The following is a 13,872-nucleotide window of genomic DNA, read 5'->3' on the forward strand; positions in this document are numbered from 1 at the left end:
ACTCAGCACCTTGCAAACAGGCTGACTCAGGTCAAGAAGTGTATCAGCATCACCTAACTCAACTGCTCTTCTTGGACAGAACATAAATGATGGCCTAGATCATTCATACCTTGGGGGAATGATCAGGAGAGGAAAAGGGTTAAGGGTTTTGAGGGTAAGGTTTCCAGCAGCAGCAGCAAGAATGTGAAAGTACTCTGTGATTAATACAGGATCTGGGAGTTGCTTTATACTATAGTTTTGTTTGGCTGGCTTGGGAGATGTCAGCAAATGAACCAAAGAACACAGGACACATGGCCAGTTTCTCTAAATAGCACACATTAACTTTTTCTAGGTTTTGATTGTAAATGGTGTGAAGGCCTATACAGGGAGCTCAAAAATCAAGCATCTGGAGACATGTACTACTGCTACACAAAAAAAACAAGTGTTCTTGAAGCCAAGAACCACTGGTAGCACAGATACGTTCCCTGACAGAAATGCATACAAGCCACATGTGGAATACCTGTTTTGGGTATTTCAGCCATTCCTCTGGGAACCCCTTGACCTGTGGTTCTTCTGTTTCAGTTGAGTCTGTATTTTCAACAGTGCCATTTTCTAATGATGAAGAAGGACCTGAAAGCATCTGTCTAACGAGGGTGTGGTTCAAATCCACATGGAAATCAGCAGAGATCTTCCTGCCATCCCTGACATCGTACAGAGCCACGCTCACAAAGAAAGGCTCTACCTGGAGAAAACACCAGAAACACAATATGGTGGTAACTGAGAGTAAGGGGGTAAATTCCATCCATTAATAGCTTCCTGCAGCAAGGGAAGAAAAAATAAAAGGCAAGCAAACAAATATGATATAGAATAGAATTGAATAGAATAGAATAGACCTGACCTTCAAGATCAACGCGTCCAACCCATCATCCAACACCATCTAATCAACTAAACCATGGCACCAAGCACCCCATCCAGTCTCCTCCTAAACACCTCCAGTGATGGTGACTCCACCACCTCTCTGGGCAGCCCATTCCAATGGGCAATCACTCTCTCTACGAAGAATTTCTTCCTAACATCCAGCCTAAACTTCCCCTGGTGCAGCTTGAGACTGTGTCCTCTTGTTCTGGTGCTGGCTGCCTGGGAGAAGAGACCAGCCCCCACCTGTCTACAACCTCCCTTCAGGTAGGTGTAGAGAGCAATGAGATTCATTAAAAACACAGGCTCACACATACCTCTGCCAAAGTTAGTTTTCAACCATGGGGATTTTAGGTGCTTTTAAGGGCAGTTTATTAATACACCAGAACAGTAACTGGCAGCTAACTTTGAAGCTGGCAGAATAAAAACAAATGTATTTGCCACAGATGATATTTAGAATAAATGAACAGAAGCCCAGAGAAACAAGTTGGTGGTGTTGGGTCAGTGGTTGGACTTGAAGATCGTGGAGGTCTCCTCCAACCAGAACAGTTCTATGACTTGATCTGTATGATTAAGTTACAGGAGGTTTGAAATGTAGATTCAGAGTCATTACAGAGCACAGAAGAGTGAAGATGAGCTTTCCAGAGATCTTCCAAACTGTGGAACAAAGATGACAAACTTAAGTATGTGAAAACATTTTTACTGGTACAAACATGTGGGTATATTAGTGGTGGATGACGAGTTTACCATGAGCTAACAATGTGCTCCTGTGGCCAAGAAAGGTCTCCTGGAGTGCATTAAGAAGAACATGGCTAGCAGATTGATAGAGGTTCTCTTGCCTCTCTACTCTGCCTTAGTGAGGCCACATCTGAAGTATTCTGACCTGTCCTGGGCTCCCCAGTTCAAGAGAGACAGAGAGCTATTGGAGAGTCCAGGCTAAAAAGATAATGAGGGGACTGGAGCATCTCTCCATCTCTCTGATGAGGAAAAGCTGAGACCTGAGGCTGGTTAGCCTAAAGAAGAGAAGACGAAGGGGATCTTATCAATAGCTAAAGGGCAGGTGTCAGGAGTGGTGCCCAGAAACAGGACAAGGGACACTGGGCACAAACTGGAACTCAGGAGGTTCCCTCTGAACACGAAGAAAGACTTCTTTCCTGTGAAGGTGCTGCAGCACTGGACCAGGCTGGCCCAGAGAAGTTGTGGAGTCCAAACTGGCCTGCTTTAACAAGGAGGTTGGACTACTCACTCTACAGAGGTTCTTTACAACCCTCACCATGTGCAGATTCTGGGATTACTCTGTGGGAAATACATGTTCCATTTAGCTGGCAAATCAAGAGCATTCAAACTGGTCTATTGCACAGTACCAAGAAATTAAGTCCTATGACTACAAGTAACCTCTGAAGAGCCTCCAGAGTTCTGCTGAAATAAATCAGTCTCAAAGTAACACCTTTGAGTTGTGCAGAAATCAGAATCTTAAGACATTGGAGATAAAGAACAATGCATAGCAGGTACAATATCCTGTGCTTTTTCTGACTCTTGCATTTTCAGACTCAGACACAGCGAATTACTGCATGCCCTTGGTACAGCTATCATGAATTCATTTAAACAGTTATTCCACCCTGCCAAAAAAAGCTGCAAAACATATTGATTACATCATGCTGAATGTGCACTCAATGTAGAGGTCATCTTCAGAAGAAAAAAAACAACCATAAAAGAAATCAATGTCTCATATGTAATGTATGAGAGTTGAGCTGCCACAGTGTTCAAAACTTTCCTGTTTGTGAGGAGAACTAACTAAAAGCTACAGCTTGCTTTTCTCTGCTTGGTCCTCTTAAACTAAGAATAAGCAAAATTTTCTGGTTTGTCCTGTTTTTTTGCTGGGTTTTTTCCACTAAATGAAGCTTTATCTTCTGTAATTTAATTTGCTTCATTCCTGGTTTCTCTCTCTCTGAAAAACAAAACAACAGCTCGCTAGCAACCAGTATTTGTCGTCTCCTTATGTAGGCCTTGGCAGTTTGAACTTGTTCTTCCTATAGAAATTGCTAAGAATCAAGGATTGTGAGATTTTTGAATCATCACTGAATTGTAGCTAAAGGGCTTCAATTCACATCAGCTTCAAGCTGTCTATTACTCAGAAGTTTCATTACTCAATCCAAAGGGCGGGGTAAAGTAACAAGTGCACAGAAAGAGAAAAAAGGAACAGAGGAAAAAGAAAAAGAAATAAAGGAGGGAAGGAGAGAAGGGTCAAAGAAATGAGAAAGAAGAGAAAGAGAGAAAAAAGAAAAAATGGCAGGGAAATCAGCACAGCTTACATTAGTTGTGGGATCACTTTCGTTTTCAGTCACACAGGCCTGGAGATTCATAGTAAGGGATTTGCAAGTTATCAGGATCCTCTTTGCAGGCTTTTCTTCAAATGGCTTGATCGCCGAGTTTGTCCCTGGAAACTCCTTTTTCTGAGGATTCAAGGACTGGAATAAGTTGGACAATTAGTTCCACATGAGAAAAGCATGGCATTCCAAAACTAACTAAACTTGTTAAAGGGCTTGACTATCACGGAAGCCCCTGAAGCCCTCAACAACTCACTGGTGTCTTCACATCATCGTAGCCTGGATTCATAGATCGGGAAGCAAAACCAAAACATTGCCTGAGGACATATGTAGTGTCAGAGGCATAATTATGGATCCAAGTTAGGTTTGTTATAGTTTTAGAAGAGATTTTTTTTGTTTCTTGTTTACTTACTGCTTCTGAAACTGTAGCTTTAAATGTCCTCATATAGATTAAACAACCTTACATTTTCAGACTGTAACACCACCTCTAGGATTAGATTTCAGACTTTCCCTTCTTTTCTCCTCTCTTGTACTCCACACTTCTATTTCAGTTAGCTTATTACTTTTAATAATGGCACTACAGTTCATCGACAAGTTGAAGTTTGAATATACTGATCCTGATTCTGCTTAAGCCTTCTTCTCAACTGAAATAAAGTTTCCAGTTAAATCACTGTCAAATGTACATCCAGTGCAACGAAAGATGTTCTTTGAATCATGAACTCTGACACTAAATTATAAGCAAGTTTAAGATAAAAAGCTGCATTCCCTACATTTCCAGCTGCAAATTTTTTCCACATCATAGCTTTTTGTACCTTCCTACTTCTTTTTGTATCCATTCTTGGTTTTGCAGTCAGATTCAGTGCAATTAAAAACAAGAAAACACTGATCTTGGGCTATTCCCAGTACAAGAGAAAGTTCTGCTCCTGTAATATTTTCAATTTGCTTTAATAACTCCAAGCTTAGCTAGACTAGATGACTTCCACAGTCACTTCCACCTTCAACCTTGCTGTGATCAAATATGGATAGAACCTCAACAGAAATCTCTGTGGACTAGAGACAGCTCCCCTCACCCTACAGAGCCAACATCTCAGGTGTACCCAGTTGCTTGCAGGACTCCAGACCACTTTGGTGCCTTAGCTAACCCAGTTAGCTCAGACCATTTGTGTTTTAAAACTGCTATGAACATGAGGGGAAATTAAATAAACAAATAAATTCCCTTACTGCTATATCAGGATCCAAAGAGAAAAGATTTAGTCGCTCAGTGTTGCGAGAGGCTTTCACTGTTTCCTCTGTTTCTGTGATGTACTGTGGAGACAGAGAATAAATGACAAAAAAACCCCAAACCAAAACACAACACAAAACCAAACAGAAATCCATAGAGTTGTTAGACTTCCAAAGGAATGATCAGTGTTTCCCTTGTAACAACACTTCTCCTTTCTGCAACAGTTAACTCCCTTGGAAGGTTGTAAGACTGTCAGGCAGGGATTTTCAGGCTCTGATATACTTCTAAGGAACACCAAAATGGATGGAATTAAGAATCCATCCACTAAAGAATCCATTATGGAAGAGATCAGTACTGGATCACTGCAGTAACATCCTTTTAGGGATTCCTGAGCCAAGAGAAAAAAACATCCCAGTGCTACAGAAACCCCTTGTATCAGAAGAAAGAGGGAAGTGCACATCAGCCTTACAGGTAGGCATACACACACAGAGAGCGATGACACCCAAAGACAAGGTGGGAAGTCTCCTTTCCATCCATCCACCCACCCCAAGCAGGATCTGTCACACCCATGTTATCTCTGATGGACACCTGTTCAAGTCAATAATGAGCTCTTTGATAAAACCAGCCCAACGACCTCCTGAAGGTACTTGGTCCTTTCCTTCTCTGCCTTTTAGAAGTTTATCCTTACATCTGTGATAGTTTCTTCCCCACTCTTCAAGACCATTCATCCAACATGCAAAGTACACCCTGCACATTCTCTTCACCCTACAGATCCCTCACAGTATCTTTGAAACCTTCCTTCTGCCTCCACACTTCAGTTTTCCTGGCTTTTCTTTATTTTTCAATCTCTGGACTATTAATGGAATCCAAACCTTCCTGGTTGATCAACCAGCAACGGTAGGTGGCATGGTACATGGTATACTCCTGGTCACATCTCATCCAATATCTCTTGTTTTTCACAATACCATGACATTGTCAACACACATTAAGTAACAAGCTGAAGAAACTCAACAAGATGAAGAGCCCTGTGATCACTTTCCAACATGTCCCTCCAACAAGTTGGCTCACAAAAGCAGGTTCCACTGTGCCCCTGATCTACAAGTTTAGGTAGAGACGTGATGAGGAAATATAGCTGCTGTGGACTAGGGACAGGCCACAGATCTGTGCTGCAGCCAGGGCTGAAGAGCAAGGTGAGGGAACAGAAATTAACCACCTAAAGAGCAATATAAGCATTGCACAACATGCAGACCATCTATTTTAGCCTTGCAGGCCACCAGTGGTCTGTGAAATGTCTCCATTAATTAAACCAACAGAAACAGAGGAGATGTCCAGATGCTGCTGCTGTCCTTAAACATTTTATCTAGTTGTTTGCTTTGTTTTCATTTTGGGTTTGAAAGGCTTGTTTACTTAATTTCAGGTGACTACTTCATATCTATGGACACAACCTGCAGGAAAACATGGACCAAATTCTGCCCCCACTTGCATCTGCAGCTTTCAGTGCAAATCTGTGAAAGAAGATCGTCCTCAAAGACCATTTGAACATTGTCCTCAAACAGCATTCTGCTGTGTAGGTAGATAGTATCTCACTGGCAGAAGATCACAAACAGATCACAAGCAGTGAGGTATTTCCAATCCGGCTTTTCACCTAAAAGATTCTTAGCACAGTCTACAATTCCTTCATCTACGTGCAGCAGCTGACGAGATCCAGAGGACAAAAGGCCTCCCCTGACACCACATGTATTTTCAATGAAATTACAGAAGGTGATGAGCAGTTCACTGCTCATTTCCCTCCAATTCACACAGGAAATCTTGGCTCTCCAAGGGCCAAGCTCTTCTGAAATGCAGTTTAAGAGAGGAAAGATTTCACAGACAGCTGCAGCGACCAGACCTTTACAGACTTCACAGGGCTAAATAAAACCACTCTAGGGAGCACATCCTTTCTTTATATTCAGTGGAGTTTTCCTCTTTTAAACAAAACCGCTCATCATCCCTGTCACAACACAAGGGGCTGTGTACTTTCAAACCTTTCCCAGCACTAATGGTCACCTACAAGCAGACACTTTTCACCTAGCAGCAGACTTCCTGCTGAGCCTGTAAAGATAAATATAACACCCATTACTTTTGCAAAGTCTGGGTGCAAGGTGTTCTCTGAAGAATCAGTCTCTTCTTGAGAGCAGTCACAATTCACTGGAACCTCTGCAGGGTCTGGAAAAAACAAATCAAAAACAAAGAGATGTTTGATATTATACTCACAATCAGCACTGGGTTTAAGGAAATCTTTCCCCATGATACTTCTTTTTACTCCCTTTAGTATCATCATGGTAACAAGTGGAAGACATACTAATGAAAGCCTCTGTCCTTCTCCACCTCATCTCCCATTGGTGCTCACTGTAACTTGGTCCTTATTTAAGCTTTCAAACAAGAGGCCTGTCTCTTCTCAGTGAGGTGCCTTACACAGACATCATACCTACAACAGAGACACATTCCCTGCTCTTTCAATCCCTTCCAAGACAGCACCAAGGGTTTATAGCTTTATAGTATCATAGTATCAGTCAGGGTTGGAAGGGACCACAAGGATCATCTAGTTCTGAAGTGCAATTCTTTTCTATTTCCAGATTATAAAAACATCTTTAGCTGTATAATGAGCATGTTGTCCCGCCAAAACCAGACTATACTATCAACATCAGGCCTTCAAACAGGTCTGAACTTCCCCAGGATTCAGACCCATGTGGACTCAACACTTTGATTCAGCTGAGAGCACAAGCAGTGCAGATCTGTATAAAGGTTTCAAGTGTTTTCAGCCTCAGAACTTCAGCTGGGGTTCATCCAAACCAAACGGGGATTTATTATGTGGAGGAATGAGTTACTGCCGTGGAAAGAGCACAGTACAACAGAGCATCCAAGACTTTCTTCCACGGCGAAAGCATATTAATACACAAACTCACAAAAGCAAGAAACCAAAAGCCAGTAAAGCTTCCAAGGAAAAGATTTTTAAAGAAAACAAAACCTTGGAAAAAGAACTGATCTAACCTCTCTGCAGCACAATATGCTTTAAAACCTTCAGACTCCCCAGGCACTGAAATACAAAGTACTACGATATCATTGACAGAGAGGACTGCATTTGACAAAGAGCTGTGTAAGCAAAGCCAAGCTGTGTTGCTCCATCTGACTTTGTGGGGAGCAGCTTTAACTCCCCCACAGCCTTTTGAAAATGATCTGTGAGGAATCATCTGATGTCCTCCAGGGAATGCCAAAAGACAGATGCTGCTTCGACAGGAATCGATTGGCACAGAACTCATCAGAGACTGAGGCGGTTAAAATGATTCAAGAGTGAGATCTGAAAGTTCAATTTTTTGCATTTGTTTAAAAACAAATTCCAGTGCAAGAGACTGCTCATTCTTACCAAGTTTCAGATCGGTCAGATCTGCGCTTTTCCTCTCCTGAATGGTTCCCTCTGGATTTATTTGCAGGATTTTGTTGAGAGTGGAAATCCAGTCATCCATATCCTGTTCATTTTCAGCTGCCAGGACAAAGTATGTGAGGTCATTCATTTTCAACTCAAAGGCGTGTTTCCTAAGCCTGTTATTCTGTTGGGATGAAAGGAGAGAAAAAAGAAATAAAGAAATGCCAGAACTCGAACAAGGTGCAGAAAAAGGCACCTGTATGATGGACTTGTATGTGACCACTGCTCAAACAAACAGCATTTGAGCAAAATTCAGTGGCTTTGAAGAAAATCCAAGCAATGTGATATTAGCACAAATTTATTGTTGGGTGTTTGTGCATCTCGAAATCTTCTATGCACAAACATCTTCTGTTTAGCCACAGAAAGCTGAAACTATGGACAATCACACTTCAAACAGTAGGAAACACCTGACAAGTGGAATAATGAAAGATTTCTGATGGCAAAATACAGCATTGCTACAAGTCACAGGGGTCTGAAGAGTGTATCTTCAAAGCCTGAGTATCCTACATCTTACCAGCACACCAGACACTCTAACAGGTACTAAGGCAGTGCTAAGCCATAGGCACTTGCTCAGTGAAAAAGCAAATGAGTTCACCAAATTCAAAACCTCAAGTAAGAGAAGTCAGCTTGGGGTTAAAGACTCTTTCATCCCTGAACAATGAGGTTGGACCTCAACAGGTCACAGCTCACTGTGAACCATTTAAAAAATCTTCTGGTTTGAGATATTGATGGGTGCTGCTTTCATGAAGGTAACTTTCTGAGCACATCATGGACTTGAGAACATTGTGGTTAGGATGAGAACAATCCAATATAACTACATTATTGCTATGCTTCTCTGGAAGAATCTCTAGATGATACAAGCCTAAACATGGACTTTACCACTGAATCTTGATGGAAGACTGTAATGGGACAGAGGTGTTCAGGAGGGGACTGGACGTGGCATTTGGTGCCATTGTTTAGTCATGAGGTCTGTGGTGACAGGTTGGACTTGATGATCTTTGAGGTCTCTTCCAACCTTGGTGATTCTGTGAAATGCCTTCACATGAAGAGATGACAATGAGTACTTTCCACTGCTGATGTTGTGCCAGAAGGATTTTAATGGTCATTTCAACAACTCTTTGGAGGAGGCAGTAGGTAAGGTGTGGTGCTGTTTACTTACTGCAATGGTATCCCTTTAAAACATAGAGTCCAGTCTGTCCAGTATGCTAGCAATAAGCTGAATCCCAGATCTGTTATGTATCACCAGGCTTCACCTGCAGTGGATGACTAATTTGCCAGTTTCTACCATTAGAATTAACAGGTGCTTAGCTAAATAAAATTAAACAAAGTGATGTGCTCTAATATAAGGTGTTTCATTCCTCAGGTTCATCAATTAGTGAGGCTTTTATCTCTTAATCTAATGGAAGCAGCTGCATCAATTGTCTCTTTTCGCTTACATCTAACAGGACACTGACACATCCTACTCCTGTTGCCTCATCAAACCTTCACAACCACGGGGTGCAGTGCCACGTTTTGGTTTCAATATTCCAGGAAACTGTCCTTTTGTGGACACAAGTGACCTTGGAGTGATGCTGAAAAATGAAAGATGCAAAGTGCAAGGTCTTTCACCTGGGTCATGGCAACCCTCAATATTAATTCAAGCTGGGGGTGATGAAACTGAGAGCAGCCTGCAGAAAGGGACTTGGGGACACTTGTAGGAGAAGGGCTGATTTCAGATAGCTTTGGAAGGTTATGCTTGGTCTCTGAGTAGGAAAAGAATGTAAACACCTTGTAACTGAAGGAGAGAAACTGGGCAGAATTTGGGTGGATGTGTTAGAACATTGTTTTGTTATTTTAGCCTATTGTATGCCTTGATGACAGGCATGCCAGTAGAGAATAGCCAATTGAGATGTGACACGTGTCTGCTGGTAGACTTGAGAACTTTGCTGTATAATGTAATAAATGTCTTCCCCTGCTTACACCTTATCCTGGGAGCTGTGCTTGGGGTGGTGGGACAGCTAGACTACAACAAATGGTTCTTCACCATGAGAGTGGTGAAGCCCTGGAATGGGTTGTCCAGGGAGGTGGTTGAGGCCCATTCCTTGGAGGTGTTTAAGCCCAGGCTGGATGAGGCTCTGGCCAGCCTGATCTAGTGTGAGGTGTCCCCCCATGGCAAGGGGGTTGGAGACTTGATGGGGTGCTTGGTGCCAAGAGTTAGTTGTTTAGGTGAGTTGGATTGGTTGATGGGTTGGACGTGATGATCTTGAAGGTCTCTTCCAACCTGGTTTATTCTATGTAATTCTATGAGCCACCCACCCTATAACTGGCTATTTCACTCATATTTTTTTCTTCATTAATAAATACCTTTACAATGGCATACCATAACTGTATTTCTCAGTACTGTTCTACATCAACAAGTTGCTAAGAATAGCTTCTAAGACAAATGGTGAGATGACAATGACATTTTTATTTAAAAAAATACAGGGGCAAAATCTGATACTGATTAACAGAGCCCAAGGGCCCAAGACACTGAAGGTAAAGTTCCATGAACACCTTTTTTTTCCAGCAGTAGAGATGATTTAGAAGATTCCTATCCAATCTGCTCTTAATCACTTGCTCCAGTCCTCATATTATGTATCATGATCCAGATCAGAAATCAGTTAAGACTGAACAGCTTCTTCTGGAGCTATTAGGGTCAGAGTCAGTCAAATCTTGGCTCTTCAAACTGACTTGGCATTGTGTGTGTGTGTTATTTTTCAGTTCTGCTACTGGAAATTCTCTTGCTAGGAAACACTGTTCCTCTCAAGAACTTCACTGAAGTGAATTTTCTTTCAGGGATAAAGATTTTAGCTCACCCAACATAAGGTAAGAATAGGGCTGAGTTTTACAGCAACTGATTCTTGGGTGTCCTCTTGATCCTGACTTCACTCTAATCCTCCAGTCACTGCATACATTCAAACGGATGTAATCCAAGAACTAAAACTCCACTGAAACCTGTTTTTACTGACGGCTAGACTACGAGCAGTAAGTTGAACAAAACTATTGCAAGAATCTTGAGTAGTGGTTATTCAACATTTTAAAGACAGATTATTTGTTCATGTGTATTATGGATGCCAATTCATGCATGATCTACAAAGGAAAGTGCTACATTTGACTTTATCTTCAGAAAGTAGAGAGCATGTCCTGCCTCTATGATGCACTTCCCGCTACAGACATGGCCAGGCTCTTTACATCAACGCTAGCAGACATTACCCAACAGAGCGATACATCTTGCATACTAAATCTTAAGAACATCAGGCCAGGAAAACTTCAATATCCACTTTTCCATCTGCACTTCAGACTTCTGGCAAGCAGATGAGATCTACAGCAAAGCCTTTGTTTCATATCTAAAGCCAGATATTTCCTTTGTGATCCGTTACCAGGGGGAAGGTGGGAAGGTGGAAAGTACCTCAATTTGCTTCTCTATTAAGTCTTTCCATATGGGATGTAGATCTTGAAGTTGGTTTGTGATCTCCCACACTTCATGTTTAAAATTTCACCCAGAAACAAGATTCCAAAAGAAACTGTGCATGAGCTCTAAGTGACATATCAGGCTAAGTCTGATATAGAATAGAATAGACCAGACCAGACCTTCAAGATCATTGTGTCCAACCTATCATCCAACACCACCCAACCAATTAACCCATGCAACCAAGCACCCTGTCAAGTCTTCTCCTGAACACCTCCAGCGATGGTGACTCCACCACCTCTCCAGGCAGCCCATTCCAATGGGCAATCACTCTCTCTGTGTAAAACTCTGTGTGAACAGAACAGAATTGTTTTCAAAGTATGTTGTATTTTATCTGGAGATATTCAACCTCTATCAAATGGGAGCTCTAAGTCATTCACAGAAGGGAAGTGGTGGAGTCACCATCCCTGGAGGTGTTCAAGAGGGGATTGGATGTGGCACTTGGTGCCATGGTCTAGTCATGAGGTCTGTGGTGACAGGTTGGACTTGATGATTTTTGAGGTCTCTTCCAACCTTGCTGATACTGTGATACTGTGTGATAAAACTCATTAAATAAGAACTTTGATATAATGTTTTTTCCTCTATATCCTCAGATTTACCCAACTCTTTCTCCACATTCTATGGTCTACCATTTTATGGCAACTTTAAATCAGGTTTTGCTCATAACAGACTTTGCCAGCTGATGATACTTGCCCTATTATCCTTTGGCCAAGGCTCTGACTTGCCAGTGAAGACATCTCAAATTTGTATGTCCCATGAAAGTCAATCAAGAACAATCAGTAAAATTCATGTCTGGAGCAGGCAAGAGAACATACAGTTCACAGTGTCTGGGACCATTTGCAGGAACAGTGTAGATTTAGAAGGCAGCTGTCAAAGTTCAGGAGGACTTCAAAGGTTTCTGGAGTTTAGTGGGTTTTTTTTTGTCAGAGGTTAGTTATAAAGGCCAGAAATCTTACAGTCAAGACATTTCTGCTATCACAGAGCATCATCAGAAACACCACAGCAAAAGAAGCACCTCTGGGATAGCACTAAATCTGTACCTAAAACCATACTACCTGGATGTTCAGGGCTTGACAAGAGCTTTGCTTGAGACCTTAAAACCTCAGCCTCTGAGACCTCTGTGTGCTTGCTGGCAAGCAGAAGCATGCATCAATTTCTAACCAGATTTCTGTCACAGAATCTCCTCCATGCCTTTTGCCATGCTTCCAAGCTACTTGTTAGGGTCTTCCAAGCCAGTTAGCTAACACCAACAATCATCATTCTACTTCTGTGTATCTACCTCCATCTGTCCTATACTTGTTTGAAGGAAGAAACACCCTTCTGAGCTATGCAGGGAAAACCATCATTCCCTGCAGAGCTGGGCACTTCCCTGGGTGCAGGAACAACGTTCTGAAGGGGGCTGTCAGCAAATATTTGTTCCCAGAGTGAATTACTGATTATTTTTCTTGCTCCAAAGGGCCTGTTCAGAGGTAAAGGAGAGACTTCCCAACCAAGAAAAGCTTGTGTTTATCAGGTGTCATCATTTGCATTACCTGAGAGGCATCTTTCAAACCAACCCTCAAATCAGTCCATAATAGCATAGTTACCAGTTTGTACTGGTTAAATAATAAAATACAGCTTAAAAAGGAATTTCCTTATTTAGTGACATGTGGGGCTAGATCATCCACATGTTAGTCAATGAATCATAGGATGTTTTGGGATGGAAGGTTCCCTTAAAGGTCATCTAGTACAAACCTCCTGTAGTGTGCAGGAACATCTTCAACTAGATTAGGTCAGTCAGAGCTTTGTCCAACCTGACCTGGAATGTTTCCAGAGACTGGGCTTCTACCACCTCCCTGCACAACTTCTGCCAGTGTTCCACCATCTTCAGTGTAAAAGAATTCTTCCCTGTGTCTACTCTAAATCTGTCCTCTTTAAAACATCACCTCTTGTCCTGTCACAACGGGCTTTGTCCCCTTTAAATTCTGAAAGGATCTAAATAAGATAACATCTTGTTTAGAATGGATTAAAAAAAGGAAAAAGAGAAATACATTAACTGAATGATAAGAACAGCAGAGCAAGAGGTGTGTGGGGGGGGAAAGCCAAGGGCTCAATCTTAGCAGGAATAAAAAAGAAAAGTGGTGTCAGCCATTTCTGGCTATTTATTTTTTCAAGCCACAATAAACAATATGGCTCTGTCCTACCTGCCTTAAAGACTCCCTATCACCTCCAAAAGTGATGATCTTCAAGGATGCTCAGGATACAGGATTAATTTACCAAGATTTAATAGTATTTTCCCTCCTGTGTGCCACGGGCATAGAGCATAATGTGCCACTATAACTCAGCTGTGGTTCCTGTAACCTGTTAGTTTGACTGCTTGCACCAATTTAAAGAGCAGAACTACTGGTGTTTTCATTTCATGAAGCTGCTAATGAGACCACTATTTCATAGTGCACGTGCTCATCTGCTTGACTTTTTAATGCCCTCTGACACCCAACAA

At 41.9% G+C, this 13,872-nt stretch overlaps 1 protein-coding gene across 7 annotated transcripts in view; it reads right to left on the minus strand.

Moving 5' to 3' along the window:
* The window catches only part of DOCK10 (dedicator of cytokinesis 10), a 161,090-nt gene that overhangs the window by 68,114 nt on the left and 79,104 nt on the right, over positions 1-13,872 (minus strand). For all 7 annotated transcript variants that reach the window (XM_068145507.1, XM_068145506.1, XM_068145504.1 and 4 more), the window contains exons 8-12: positions 7,847-8,030; positions 6,563-6,648; positions 4,443-4,526; positions 3,207-3,362; positions 500-721 (exon numbers count right to left, since the gene is read on the minus strand). In XM_068145507.1, the coding sequence (XP_068001608.1) occupies positions 500-721; positions 3,207-3,362; positions 4,443-4,526; positions 6,563-6,648; positions 7,847-8,030 (732 nt within the window). The remainder of the gene's footprint in view (positions 1-499; positions 722-3,206; positions 3,363-4,442; positions 4,527-6,562; positions 6,649-7,846; positions 8,031-13,872) is intronic.

This window comes from Melanerpes formicivorus, unplaced genomic scaffold, assembly GCF_026170545.1.
Source record: "Melanerpes formicivorus ecotype bairdi unplaced genomic scaffold, bMelFor1.0.p_v2 SCAF_12, whole genome shotgun sequence".
In the NCBI taxonomy this organism is placed as follows: domain Eukaryota; kingdom Metazoa; phylum Chordata; class Aves; order Piciformes; family Picidae; genus Melanerpes; species Melanerpes formicivorus.